The sequence below is a fragment of the Pseudorca crassidens genome, chromosome 20 (assembly GCF_039906515.1).
Source record: "Pseudorca crassidens isolate mPseCra1 chromosome 20, mPseCra1.hap1, whole genome shotgun sequence".
Lineage (NCBI taxonomy): Eukaryota > Metazoa > Chordata > Mammalia > Artiodactyla > Delphinidae > Pseudorca > Pseudorca crassidens.
The window spans coordinates 35,799,950-35,813,859 of record NC_090315.1 but is presented as its reverse complement, the minus strand read 5'-3'; the positions used below and the strand labels follow the sequence as shown (position 1 = coordinate 35,813,859).

The following is a 13,910-nucleotide window of genomic DNA, read 5'->3' as shown; positions in this document are numbered from 1 at the left end:
GTCCTTAGAGACCTGTCGCTCTGATTCTGGGAAGGTAACCGGATCAACCCGTGGCCCCTATTCCCCTTCCTGCCTCTCTCGGCCTCCAGTCTGCTCCCCACCTGTCTCATTCTGGTCTCTCTTGATTGTAAGTGACAGGAACAGCGCAAACTGGCTTAAGCAGCCACACACTGTACCTGGCCACACACACAGGTACCTCTCCCACCTACCTGCCCAGGAGCCCCACTGCTTCCTGTGTCCCGTAGCTGATGTGAGGCCCCATCTCTTAGAGCATGGAATTTTCATGGGGGAACTTCAGGTGCTGTGGCTAGGGCTACAAACTAGCACTATCACCTTTAATCTCCGGGTAATCATTCCCTTTGCCCCAACCACTGACAGGATGGGAAGAACGTGGTACCTTGGGGTGAGGGGTGACATGTGGATGAGGGCCAGAGGAGCGAGAGCGAGAGGCTGACATAAATTCACACTCTGGAGTTAATAATTTCCCCTTCCTGGGGAAAGAGGCACTGCTGGGTGGGATGGGGGTCCCTTTTCCTGGGTCCTCGAAGTCATTGCCAGAGCAAGCTGGGCTACCAAAGACAGCTTCCCTAGGGAGCCCATCATTTGACGGCTCTGTCAGACTCCCACTGTGCGGCTGGCTCTGTGCTCGGCCTCCCAGGGGGGCAGTGGGAGAGGACCCTGCTCTCCAGGGGTGGAGCCTGTGCTTGTGAACCACTGTGGCAGCGCTGTGCTGTCGTAGTTAAGAGCACAACAGTCAGGCCTGGCTGGAGTCCCGCCTCTGCCACTCATCAGCACCAAAGCTTTGGGAAGGTTTTTGGACCTCTTTGGGCCTCATTTTCCTCATCTGTGAAATGGAGCCATTAATGCTCTCTTCTGGGCTTAGGGTGAGGGTCCCATGAAATGACCTGAGTGGAGTGTTTGCCACATAGTGGCCACTCAGGAAAGCAGAGGACTGGGAGGTCAGGGGCAGAAGGGAGCCAGCCTAGCTCTCCTACCTGAGCGTCAGGGCTCTCCCACACGCACCCTGCTACACAAGACCTTTCCCATCCACCAGCTGGTCTGAGCCTCATACCATCTCCATGAGATGGGCAGGGCAGAACTGAGGAAGTTTTTTGTGCTGATCCTTGAGAAGTCCAGGGGCTTCCCAAAGCCATACGCTTAGTGATGAGAGAGGCCTGGCATTGTGGGGTCTGGCTAGGTAGGGGGATAGGCAGCGGGGTGGGACCGCCTGGGCTCTGAGCCCACAGACCTCCAGCTTCAGCCACTGAAGCCCGGGGCTCTGGCTCCAGCCCACTCTTTGCGGGCCAGGAAGCCGGGAACAATGGCCGGGACTGGTGCTGGCACCAGGGCTGGCCATGGAAGCAGGAAAGCTCTTCACCAGCAGGCAGAGGGGGCAGCCAGCCCTCCGGCCTGCTCTCAGCTCCTTGAGGGACTGCAGCCTCCGTTTTCTGTCCTGCCATCTGTGCAGAGGCAGGTCCATAGAGAGCCTCCCCCAGACCTCCCAGTCCCCAGCCTCATCCCTCCTCCAGAGCAGGCCCCAGACAGGACCATGGACTGCTCAGGCCTTGGAAACTTGCCCAAGGCCTCTGCGCCTGGGCCGGGCTGGCCTGTGATAAGCTCCGCATCCCATCCTCAAGACGGTGCTTTCTTTGTTCCTTGAAGGTCATGCCTCCAGGAAAAGCCTTGGCCCGCTATTGATTTTTGCAGATTCTGGCAGGAATGCCCAGTCCTCCTTCGGGGCCCTGAAAAGGAGGTCGAGGGGAGGGGCGGAGGTGGGCTGCGGCCCGTGGGGTCTCCATCCGCACTGTGCGTGTGTGTCCATCCCCACTCTGGGTCTGCATTCCTGCCTTTGTTCATCCATAAGCATCACTGAGCACCTGCTGTTTGCCAGACACTGAGCTGGCGCGGCAGAGCATGAAGGTAGAACTTCAGATGAGAGAGTTTTGAGGTTTTCATGTATCAAAAGGTAGGGTCAGAAATGTCAAAGCTGCTGGTATTTAGTACAAAACATTACCTGTGAGAGTCCTCCCCGACCCTCACCCCGTTCTCCCTGAGCTAGGACCCTTACTCCACCCCTGATCCTCCCCATTGCCAGCCCCAGGGTGAGGGTATGTGTTTTGCGTGTTACTTTGTAATAAACACAACTATTACTTTGTAGTAGTTGTATCATTTAGTCCACGCCCGTGTGTTGGTTCTGGGAGGCCCCAGGCCCCATTCCTGAGTCCCAGATCCTGTTAGAGAGATAAGAGGGGCCGGCGAGTGCAGTATTTCCTAAGAGCCTACGGTGGGCCAGAGGCTATGAGTTAGTCCCCCTGAAACAGCTACGGTTCCTGTCCTCATAGTCTTGGGGAAGAATTGGGGAGAAGGGAGGATTTGAGAGAGGCCTGCCTGGAAGAAAGGGTGAGGTTTGGGTAGGAAGAGATGGGGAAAGCATTTCAGGTGGGAGGAAGGCGTTGACTAAAGGTTAGGAGGCAGACAGGAGCCTGGGTGTTTGAAACAGCAAGGAGACTGGTGATGCCGTTGTGGGTAGGGGTAGCGCATGGAGGCCCAGGGCCTGGGTACTGGATTGGGATCAGGCCAGGAAGTCCTGGAGGCTGGGCTGTCCCCAAGGCAATGGCCACAGGGAGGATTTCTACTGTGATCTCTCTATGAGGAGCAAAGAGCCCCCTGAGGCTGAGAGAACTTCCAGGCCAGGAGACAGTGGCCCAGGCTGGGTGGCTTCTCTCCATCTCTTGGGATTTTCAACCTGCAGATTCTGCCACTGCCAGTAACTCCAAGAGAACTTTCTGGTGGAACATCTTCTCCTCTCTCTAAGCTCAGGTCGAATGTCCCCACTGGTTTCCCCCCGACTCTTGGCGTGCATCTCTCTCATAGCAGGAAGGCAGTAGAGTATGGTGGCCACAGGCTCAGGGGGTCAGGCAGGCTGGCTTCAATTCCCAGCTCTGCCAATCACCAGCTGTGTGACCATGGGCCAGTCATTTAGCCTTTCTGAGTTCATTTCATCATCTGTAAAATGGGTCTAAAACTGCCCACCTCCTGGGTACTGCAAAGTGCTTAATATTGATACATCGCCTTTGCACGTAAAAAATAGCAAGTGCATGCTAAATCAGACTTGTTAATGCACGTCTGCTCTGTATTTCCTTTATTCTTGGGCACATATTTTTATATCTACGAAATTAGGATTCAGTGTACAACTGGTGAGGAAGGACCTAATCAAATTCCTAGGCTTGAGGAACATGATCTAGGTGTGCTCACATTCTCACCTTCTGCTTTCAGGTTTGAATCAGCTGGGTTTACCTCTCTCCTACTGGACTAGAAGTACCTCTAAGGCAGGCAAGCCTTCTGGTCTGTGTCCCAGCACCCAGCATGGGGTCTGGCGAGGCCTTGAATGTCTGCTGGGCCAAATTCCCAGAGGGACTTGTCCAGTTATTCAGTGTCAAGGAAGCAGGGCCACGAGAAGACACATGGGCGCTTGATTCCCTCTGGTATCTCAGCACGCTCTCTGGAGCTCCCTGACTGCCCCCAGTCTCACACAGGCCAGGACTCCAGCATCTCTGCTATGAGCCTCGGGCAAATCTATTTCTCTCTGAGCTGTCATGTTGGAGGGGACACTCAGGGCTGAAGAATGTGGCTCTCACACCTCAGGGGCCTTCGCCAATGGCTTCCCAAGGTTCAATCCAGGTGGACTGCCCCTGGGCTTGGAGGAAAGTGCTTCTTCCTGCATGAAATGGCAGGAAGCTGGATACCTCCTTGACAGGCCCCCAAGGAGGAAAGGGCTCTGATCTGCTTACCACTTCCCATCCCCTCCTCCCCACGCTCCTGTCTCCTGCCCTGTTGTCAGCAGAGCCCCATACTTCAGGACAGAGAGACAAACTCCTTCCCTTACCTCGGTATAAGGGTGATGATCTCCAACACCACCCCCAAAAGAAATTAAAATCAGCCTCGAATTTGTAAGGCAGGCTCTGTCTGCATATCAGACAACAAAACAACTCATTTCCTTGTTTATTACCCAAGGTTGAACAGAAGACCCCCATTCTGGGAAATAACTTATTCTACGAATATTGAGCACAAACTATATGTGAGTACTGTGGCAAGTGCTGGGACTGAATTTGAGTCCTGGGTTCTGGTTTTGGCTGGAGGCTTTCCCTGATCTGGGCCTCAGTTTTCCCATCTGTGAAGTAGAGTAGCTTTGGTTCTGCTCACTCTCCTGGGTGCTTATGGAGTATGAGGCCTGGAGGAGGTGATGTGTTCTAACCAGTATAACACAGGGTCCAGAGGTGAGGGGCTGGTATTATTGTTTTAAACTCCTTCCACCTGAGACCAGGCTTGCATCCACTAGGTGCTCAGTAAATATTAGTGGAAGGGGATGAGGAGGATGTAAGTCAGGGTTTCCTAACCTTTGTGGGCACTGACTCGCCTGAGAATCAGATGAAAACAAGGAGACTTTCCATGGAAAATGCACATGTGGGTGGACCCACGGTTTTGCACATGATTTCAGAGGGTTTGTGGATCCCTGAGGCCTCAGATCCTAGCACCAGAAGTCCTGTTCAAACAGTTCTTGAGCTTGGTGGCTATTTACCCTGATCTGGGTCTGTCCTTGCAGACTGGCCACAGGTGGGATGGTATTTGGAAGGTCCTGGAGCTAAATGCTGATGCTGGCGGCTCTAACACCCAGCCACGCCGAGACACTCTTCTTTAGCCCAAAACTTTGAGCAGGGTTATTCTGGACCTGGCGCAGGAGCCCCACGGCTGTCCCCAGCACATCAGGCCTCCTTTCTGTAGGTTGGTAGGCAGATGAGGGCTAGTCCTGAAGCTATGTGAATAGAGCAGATAACTTTTTGCTTACATGGTATGTTCATTGGCGGTGCTTTGGGGAGAGGAAACTTTCTTCTCTGAGTGGGCTTGGGCACCTCATCTTACTTCCACACTCAGTTGCTTCACAGGGAATAGAGACCATAGGCCAACCCTCCAGGGCCTGATTCCACTTCTTCAGGGGAACCCTGGGCCCAGGGAGGCCCCCAGCACACACTGGGATGGCAAGGGCTTCTGAGAGAGGTGTCTAAAATCCCTTTCGAGCCCCCTCTTTTCTCTTTAGGGCTCAAGTTCAGAGTCTGAGGTGGAAGGGGCTTTGTTGTAGGGTTATGAGCAGGGGAACGGGGTCACAAAGGAAAACTAATTCTCAGGCAGGCCTGCCTCTGTACCTCATCCCTGGCGGGGCCCTGGGGCCTAGACCCTAATTCTCTACCTGGGGTCACCAGACATCTTTCCCAACTCCCCCCACCGCCACCAGTCCTCCAGGAGTTGGCAGGAGGCAGGTAAGGGCAAGACATCCTGAGGTCCTGAGGTCCTGACCCTCCCCCAGCCCCTGCACCACACACACACACACACACACACACACACACAGGTGTGGTGCCTCCTTATGGAGCATAAGGTTTATTTCCAGTCAGGCTAAACTCTTAGGGAGATCGGTGCTGCCACCATACACCCTCTGTCCTGCTGGGGACCCTGAGGTGGCATGGTTTGGCAGCCTGGGGATCGGCCTCCTTTTCACAGATCAACGCCAGGGGGTCATCAGGTAGTTGACACGACTGTGGAAAGAAACAGGTGAGGTGGGGGCCTCTAGGATGTCCTGGGGAAAAATCAGGCTGTCCTTCTCTAGGCCTTCCCCACCAAACCCACCTTCCTGCCCTCGAGGCTCTGAAAACACAGCTTCTGTCCTGTCTCTCTATGGCTCAAGAGCCCTCAATGGCTCCCTATTACCTTTAATATATTTTTGGCTGGTCTGTTTGACTTTCGAGCCCCACTTCCAGTTTGCCTCATCTTTATCTCCCGTGAGCTTTACTCACCTTTCAATCATTTAGTGAGCCTACTCTGGCAGGCATTATATAGTAGTTAAAAAAAAAAAAAGCTTTCCCTTGTGTGTGCACAGGGTGGGTGAGAGAAGGCAAACTTTCATCAATAATTATAATGCAATAGCCTGTGTGCTCTAAGATGGAGAGGGATGCACATACGGAGACCAACTGGAGGGGGGTTGGAGCTGGAGGGGAAAGGCAGAAGGTCAGAGAAGACTTCAAGGACAATGGGACACCTGGGCTGGGCTTTAAAGTGTAAGGAGGAGTTTTCCAGGCAGAGGCAGAAAGATCACGTAGGTGCTGAAACAGCACAAGCAAAGATATGGAGTGTTTGGTTGCTTGGTCTGGGTTGCACGCAGGAGTCTGGTACTGCTGAAGTGTAGGGAATGGGGCTGGAGAGGTGGGAGATGGCCAAATTATGAAGGTGCTTGAATATCTTGCATTCTTCTCCTGGAAACACTTGTCCCAGCCCTTACCAATTCACCTGCTTCCTGGAAGGCAAATTCTTGGCTCCTTACATTATATTTCTTATATGTCTGTTTACTCTTCCAGTCCCTGCTCTTCTCCTAGGTAACCCCGCCCCCCCCAATCCCCCTAACCCCCGTCTTTGCCTTTTGGCCTCCTCTGGGCCAAATCGGGAGGGAAAGGCACTCTACTCCCTCCATCTCCCAGTGGGCTGCACTTTTGCCTGGCGAAGATCTCTCCAGCGGAAGACCTTCGCGCCCCCCTGACATCATCCGGGAGGGTACCAATCCTCTGGCGCCTCCCTCACGAGGGCCCGCGCGCTGCCCGACTGGGGGGCGTGGCCAAATGTGGGGTGGGGTCGGGGTCATTTCCCACCCGCCCCGCCCCCCCCACTGCAGTTGGAGCCCTACCTGTAGATCGAGCCGAAGCGTCGGATAGCATTCCTGCAAAAGAGAGAGGAGGGTGAGGCCGAGGTGAGGAAGGGTGACCCTTTCTGGGAACAAACACATCGGCAGGCGCCATCCCACCAAGATTACACTGCACCTTCGCCCCACCTTAACTCCTCCACTCTGAAAGTTGGAGTTGCTAGGGACTGGATGACAGGATGTTCCGTTTGGTAGGAATTAAATATTTAGTCATTTTGAAATCGCAATTTTCTTGTGGTGTTTTGGAGCCAATCAATTCTTCCTAGGTCTCACATTTTCAAGGGCCACTAGGTATGCGGTGGTGAAAGCAGCCAAGACCCCATTCTCCTTCCGCCAGGTATGGGGCCCCCGGGGTCTGTGGGGTCACTTACAGGGAGTCGAAAGGCAGGGGCTTCTGTCCATAGCGATCCAGGCTGGGATTCTGGTTAAGACAGAACTGGGGCGGGCCAGAGGAATGCGGGGGGGTCCACTGAGTAGAGGGGACACGGACTCCCCCGCCGAGGCCCCGCACAGCACTCTCTGCTGGGGATCTTGGCCCTGGGCACTGGGAGACCTTACTCTCGGTCTCCTCTCCCCCTCCCCGACCCCGTGTTAGCCGCTTCTCTCCCACCCCTGCCCCGCCAGGGACGGAGCAGTGCGCCTACCTACCCGCCAGTTCTGGGTCACCTCCGGCTTCAAGTACCGCACCGCATTGCCGCTGAAACTCTCGACTGCGGAGAGAGCGCCCACATCTGGCACCCCGGCCAGCCCAGAGCAAGCCCCGCCCCTACTCTTACCTGAGCCCCGCCCCTAGATCAAGCCACGCCCACGCCTGCTCCTAGAACCAGTCCCCCCTCCGGACTAAGCTCCGTCAGTCCCAGAACCAACCCTGCCCTCCACCTCCACCACACTGGCTCCCACTGGCTCGGACCTGGCCCCGCCCCCTCCCCAGGACAAGCCCTGTCTCTATGAACCTCAATCTGTCTGGGTCCAGCCCGCTCTTGAGTGCCCCAGCTGCTCCTGTCTCCTAGACCTGTCTTTGTCAGAGCCCACCCCCGAAGACTCCCGCCCGCGGTCAGCGCTCGGGGTCAGGGCTCTAGGGACCCAGCGGCCCAGTTGTCTCTCCCACACTAAGGCATCCTGCCCGCCGGTGGACTGACCCTTCTTGCTCGGGCAGGGCAGCTTGCATTCGCCGGCAGAGGACACGAAGCGGGACCAGTCCTCGATGGCGCGCGTGAAGGTGGGCCAGTCGACCCTGTTGATGCCCGGTGCGATGGGCGCCAGCTTTCCCTCGCGGCACCTATTTCGGAGCCTCTGGCTGGTCGCCGTGATGTCCTGCCAGGACGAAGGGAGTCAGGGCGCGGGGGGAGGCACTTGAACCATCTGACCCAGGGGGTTCCTGAAGCCCCTGAAGGAGATGCGAAGGGGGTAGGGTCCCAAGCTGGTAGCTGAGGAAGTGCGTGGGAGTAGAGCCCAGCATTCGAGGTGCTTGGGGCTGGGTGCACGCGGGACCTTCAGGTCCCCAGAGCAAACCCAGGGCCAGGGGCAAAGGACACTCACCAAGCACTGCAGGGATTTGTTGGGGACACTGAGGAGTGTGAAGTAGGCATTGTCAAAGTCATCTAAAGGAGAAAGAGAAAGGGAGGAGTCCACCAGTGGTCACAGGCCCACACAGGAGAGGTTTGGTCCACACTGCTTTAAAAGGTTTTTGAAATACTTGACAACTTAAAAAAAATCTAAGATCAAGTGGATTTTTACTTAACACACCCCATTCAACAAAACAAACTCCAAATAGATAAAAAATTTCAATGTAAAATAATGAAACCATAGACGTACTAGAAGAAAACATGGATAAATTTCTTTATAACCTTAGTGTGGGGGAGGCCTTACCAACTCTAATTCAAAATCAGGTAGCCTAAAGAAAATGTTGATAACTTGGACTACATAGAAATAAACTTCTGCATGGCAACATAAGGAAACATAAGGAAAGTCAAAAGACAAATGGGAAAAGAATATTTCCATTTATTTTGTAGATAAGGTGCAATTTCCCTAATATTGAAAGAATTCCTATAAATCAAGACAAAATAGAATAAAATAAAACAAAATAGAAGAAAAAGAGAAAAAAAGAAAAATAGGTAAACAGTCTGCACAGGTAGTTCACACACAGACACAAGAAATACAAATGGTCCCTAAACTATGAAAAGACACTCAGCTTCATTCATAATAAGATGCATGCATATTCAAACTACATTGATACCAATTTTTCATATCAGATTGGAAAGAATCCAAAAGTTAGTGCAGTTATCAGAAACAGGGCCATTGCCATATGTTACCAGCGGGGGGGGGGGGGGGGGTATAAATTGATTCGAGTCTACGGAAAGAAATTGGCATTATCTATTGGAATTATAAATACACATACCTTTTGACCCTATAGTCCCACTTCTGGGAATTTATCCTACTTCACAGTTGCACAACTGGGAAATGATGTGGGTAGAAAGTTTACCCATTTCAGCATAGTTTGCAATAGAAAATGATTGGAAATAACTCAAGAGTCTGTCATTAATGGACTGGTTAAATAAACTATGATACATCCTCACTATGCCTTGATTAAAAATCAGTAGAGGAAGTTCTTGATTCAAACCCTTCCAAGGTGCAGAAGAGTATATGCCTTTATATGGCTTTAAAGCCTAAAATTGAGACGATTGGAGGCAAAGAAGAATATAGATTCAGGTCATCACCTAACCAAGTCATCAAACGTAGCATCATGAATAGTGGAATAATGGCATTATGTGCCTCCTTCTGAGCCATCATGGCAAATATGGCCTCCAACACCTGTGAAACCTTCTACAATCAAGCTTCTACATCTATCTTCTATTTCCCAGAAAATAGACTATCAAGGTAGACAACACCATAAAGAAACAGTCACTCAAATTCACAGTGTAGGACTCCTCTACAATAAAACTGTTTTGTACTCTTTAAAAAGTTAATATTATGAGGGAAAAAGGGAAAGTGGGTAGACTGTTTTAGACTAAGATCCAAGAGACATGACAACAAATTACAAGGTGCAATCCTAGATTGAATCCTGGTTCCAAAAGTTTTTTGACAGCTATAAAGGACATCTTGGGGAAAACTGGGGATGTTTTAATATGGACTGAATATTAGTTATTAGGGAATTATTTTTAACTTTCCTAGATGTGATAATGGTATTGAGGTGTTTCTATCATTGGGAACTGCTTGCTAAAGTGTGTGTGTGTGTGTGTGTGTGTGTGTGTGTGTGTGTGTGTGTGTGTGAGAGAGAGAGAGAGAGAGAGAATGAAAACAAATGTGTCAAAACATTAATTGAAGCAGGTGGAAGGTAATGAATGTTCATAGTATTAGTCTTTCAACCTTCCTCTATGTTTGAATATGTTCCTAATAAAAAAAGTTGGGGAGGAAGAGAATAGGTTGTATTTACAGTAGTAAACAATGGAAGGATTCAGCAGGAGCTCAGAGTGGTTACCTGTAAGTGGGGATGGCGGGGGAGGAGTGAGAATTTTTAAAATGTACATTGTTACAGCATTTTGAATTTTGAAACTGTGACTCCATTGCTTTTATTAAAAACATACTTGCAATAATCAAGAGCTCTCCCTAAAAATCGAGACTCTTGGCCTCTCCTGGAAGCCAGGAAATTGGTAGAACTGTGCTGACCTTTCCCACACAGTATCAGCAGGACCCCATAGCTGCTCCCCTTTGGAGGGGGGTGTTGGGACTCCACCTCACCTTTCACCCCTTCCCCCCACTGCGTCCCCACCCACTTCCTGTATTTGTGTTTCCCATCCTGGCCCTGCAGGGGTCTCTGTGGGGCCTCTGGAGATCTCCCTATAGTCTCTGACACCCTCACTCCACCTGCCACCGGGGTCTGAACCTGGGTATCACCCTGGACTCCTCACTCTTGCCCCTCTACCCACACTGGTACAAATCGTGTTACTTTATCTCCTAAATACCTTCCAAATCCCTCCCCTGTGGCCAGACACTATCACTACTTCCTGAAGACTGTGGTCCCTCCCAGTGTCCTAATCACTCACCCTCCCCCCCATCATCCGCTTCTAGTCTCTCTGGGTCACCCACTCCCCACGGCCCCAATGCTCGGACCTCCTTCCTTCTTAAAGTCTTCAGAGGTTCTCATCTACCTCCCCAGGAAGCCCAGACCCCTGAGATTAGCCCTCCCTGAGCTGTGTCCTCCTCCTCAGCCACAGCTCCTGCTGCCCCCGCACTCCTTATCCTCCCACCTAAGCACGCCCCTCAAGTTCACCAACACCTCACGCAGCTTTTCCCCTCCAGGCCTCTGCAGGTGCTGTTCCCGCTAGCTGGAGCGCCTTTGTTCCAGGCACAGTGTCAGGCACAAAGCAAGCAGTTAATAAATGTGCTGGAATGAGTGAGTGTGGGTGTCTGTGTGGCACCGCTATCTCCATCCCCAAGCTTCTCAATCGATGAAGGGTTCTTCCTTAGCCCCGTGTGGCCTTTTACCCCAAAGGCTCCCATGTCCACCTCTCTTTCATGACAGGTGTCTTTCTCTTCCTTTTTCAAAGGGAGAGATGATTGGGCAGAAGTTGTTATTATTGCTATTATTATTCCTCCTCCTCCTGCAACTGTTGGCCTCTGCACATTTCCCTCTCCATTAATAATACTAACATTATTGTTGAGCACATATTACGTGCCAGGCACTACTCCAAGTGCTTTTCATGCCTTATCTCATTTTAATCTCAAAATAGCCCTGACAGGCCGGCACTGTCAGCATCCCCATTTTACTGATAAGGAAACAGAGGCTCAGACCTGGAGGATACCCAGACAGGGAGGAGCAGAGCTGGGGCGACTCCCTTTACCCCTTTCACCTGCCACTCATGGTTTCTCCCTCCGAGATCTCTCTCCTCCAAACCACCCACGCCATCCCCGAAGGCCCAAAGGGGCTGGTGGTGGCCAGGTGGCCTGACCTTTGCTGCAGTAGGTGGTGGACTGGCAGTGCTCGTCGGAAAGGCAGGCCCTGACGGAGTCCATGTCCATGCGGCGCAGGCTGGGCAGGGCTGGGTGGTAGAGCTGCTGCTTCACGCCGGCCAGCTTGTTGCGCCGCCGTGCCACGGGCAGCAGGGTGGCCGGGGATGCGTACACATGGGTGGAACCGTCCTCCCAGGGCACCAGGTTGATGATGCAGGCCATGGCTGGGGGGGCAGAGACACCCCAACCAGACACCCTTCTGTGTGGGAACACAACCTTGGCCAGTGCCAATTTGTCTACTCGTCCAACAGGTACTGACCACCTACTGTGTGCCAGGAGCTATGGTGGGTTCAGGGCCGCTCAAATACACACACACACACACACACGGGATGTGCTGAGGACCTCGGCAGAGGTCAGTACAGGGGATGTGTGTCTGAGGAGGCTGGAGGATTCAGCGAATGGTCTAAAAAGAGATGCCATTTGTGTCTGTTCTTCAATAATGGGCAGGAAGCGGCAGCAGCAGCAAGTGGATTCACAGTTGAGCTCAGTCTGCCTCTGGGTAATTAATTATGGGCTTCTGGCCTTAGCTAAGGTATCTGGCATTTACTCAACATTCTACAGGGAGACATAGAAAGGTTTTAAATAAGGGGAGAAACCTGATAGACAGGAACTAGAAAAAATATGGCTGGTTCCCCAGTGCTTCGTTTTAAAAAGTGGATATTCCCAGAGCCTTTGAGTCATTTAAACTTTAGTGAGAACTTGTTGAGTCCCGTTGCTTTCTTCCTGACCCCAGTTGGAGGTGAGAGATGGAGGTGGTAGGGAGGTGGGCAGGTGGAGAGAGGACCTTGGGCCATGGAGGAGCACAGAGAGGGCATGGCGACCAGATGGGGAAGCCGGCTCGAAGGCTGGGCCTTCGTGGGGAAGGGACAGGGAAGTGGGAAGTGGGGGTAGAGGGGAGGGAGGGCTCCCTGCTCCTGGTCCGCCACAGTGGTACCTCACCTGCAGGCTATGGGCCCCAGGTGCACAGGCTTACAGGGATTTTCCGCTCTTCCGACTGCTCAATGGGGAAAAGAGGCAGGGAGATGGGCCGAGGCCCAGTGCCTTATGAGGCAGTAGGAGAATAAAGGGACATTCTGCGGAGACAACGCCCATTGCAGCCTGATTGTGAGGGCACCAGCTCCTCGGCAACCATGACAACCGGAGGCTCCGAGGAGAAGAGCCTGCTGCCAGGGGTCCTTGCACTGGCCCCCTCTTTCAGCCTTCCTGAAGGATGCTGTCTCCCAGGCCTCACACCAGCTGGGCATGTTGGGAAAATCAGACAAGGAGCTGGGTCTCCCTGGGGGTGGCCATGCCAGGGCTGGCCAGGGCCGGCCAGGGCAGGCTGTGTGACCCTATACTACTTACTGTCTGTCTCTGGGCCTCAAAGCTCCCATCTGTGTTAGGCAAGGGCCCCCGGCCCTGCCGGGAGGAGTGCCTGTGAGCTGGCAGGGCTCACGGACACTTGCTCCCCTCCTCACAAGCCTCATGGAAGAGGGCACTGCCCTGCCTGCCAGTCCTTGAGTCTCCAGAGGTGGCGATTAGTGGCTTCCAGGATCCAGGGTCAGCATAAGGGGATCAGGGAGAGTGGTGGCCTCAGCAGGACAGGGATTAGCAGGTGATACTCTCCCTGCAGGCCTGCAGCCTCCCTCCCACCTTCCCAAAAAAGCGAGGTCATGAGGTCCTAAGTCCAGCACCCTGAAGCCCTGGGGCCTGACCACCATCAAGGTCAGAACCACCGGGGGACTTCCCTGGCGGTCCAGTAGTTAGGACTAAGCGCTTTCACTGCCGTGGTCCGGGGTTCAATCCCTGGGCAGGGGACTAAGATCCCACAAGGCTCGCAGGAAGGCCAAAAAAAAAAAAAAGAACCACTGGAGGTGGACCCTGTCCCCCCATCCCCGTGAGGAAACCCTGGGGAGACTCTTAACTTATTTGCATATCTTGGCACGTGCTTTTGCATACACCTGCCCAAGTGCTGAGCCTGCTGGGCCCGGGCACCCCTACTGTGAGATTCAAGTAGGATTTGGCTCCCTATTTGCTTCTCCTCCAGTGCCCCATCCAGCCCCAGAGCAGCGTCCCCAAGTCCCACCCCTTAAAGAAAACTTTACCTGGACTTCATTCACCACCCCATCGCAATTTTTTTTTAACTCTTTTAAAGTTAAAAATACAACAAAATCCAGAA

At 52.8% G+C, this 13,910-nt stretch overlaps 2 protein-coding genes across 7 annotated transcripts in view; one reads left to right on the top strand and one right to left on the bottom strand.

The window, feature by feature from the left end:
* CNGB1 (cyclic nucleotide gated channel subunit beta 1) overlaps nucleotides 1-13,910 on the top strand; it is a 93,280-nt gene that overhangs the window by 7,558 nt on the left and 71,812 nt on the right. The gene's annotated exons all lie outside the window — the stretch shown is intronic.
* SPMIP8 (sperm microtubule inner protein 8) lies at nucleotides 5,423-11,914 on the bottom strand. The gene is made up of 7 exons (XM_067721010.1): nucleotides 11,692-11,914; nucleotides 8,282-8,343; nucleotides 7,882-8,056; nucleotides 7,391-7,452; nucleotides 7,114-7,178; nucleotides 6,728-6,760; nucleotides 5,423-5,588 (listed from the first exon to the last, which is right to left on the bottom strand). The coding sequence occupies exons 1-7, from the start codon at nucleotides 11,912-11,914 to the stop codon at nucleotides 5,555-5,557; spliced, it is 654 nt and encodes a 217-aa protein (XP_067577111.1). The 3' UTR covers nucleotides 5,423-5,554.

What these genes read in the sequence shown, in the direction of transcription:
- SPMIP8 (XM_067721010.1), bottom strand. Translation starts at nt 11,914, where the DNA reads ATGGCCTGCATCATCAACCTGGTGCCCTGGGAGGACGGTTCCACCCAT. An exon ending in CCCCTGCCTTTCGACTCCCT is followed by an intron (nt 6,761 to 7,113) that starts GTAAGTGACCCC and finishes TCTCTTTTGCAG; the next exon opens with GAATGCTATCCGACGCTTCG. An exon ending in CGCTTCGGCTCGATCTACAG is followed by an intron (nt 5,589 to 6,727) that starts GTAGGGCTCCAA and finishes TTCTTTCCACAG; the next exon opens with TCGTGTCAACTACCTGATGA.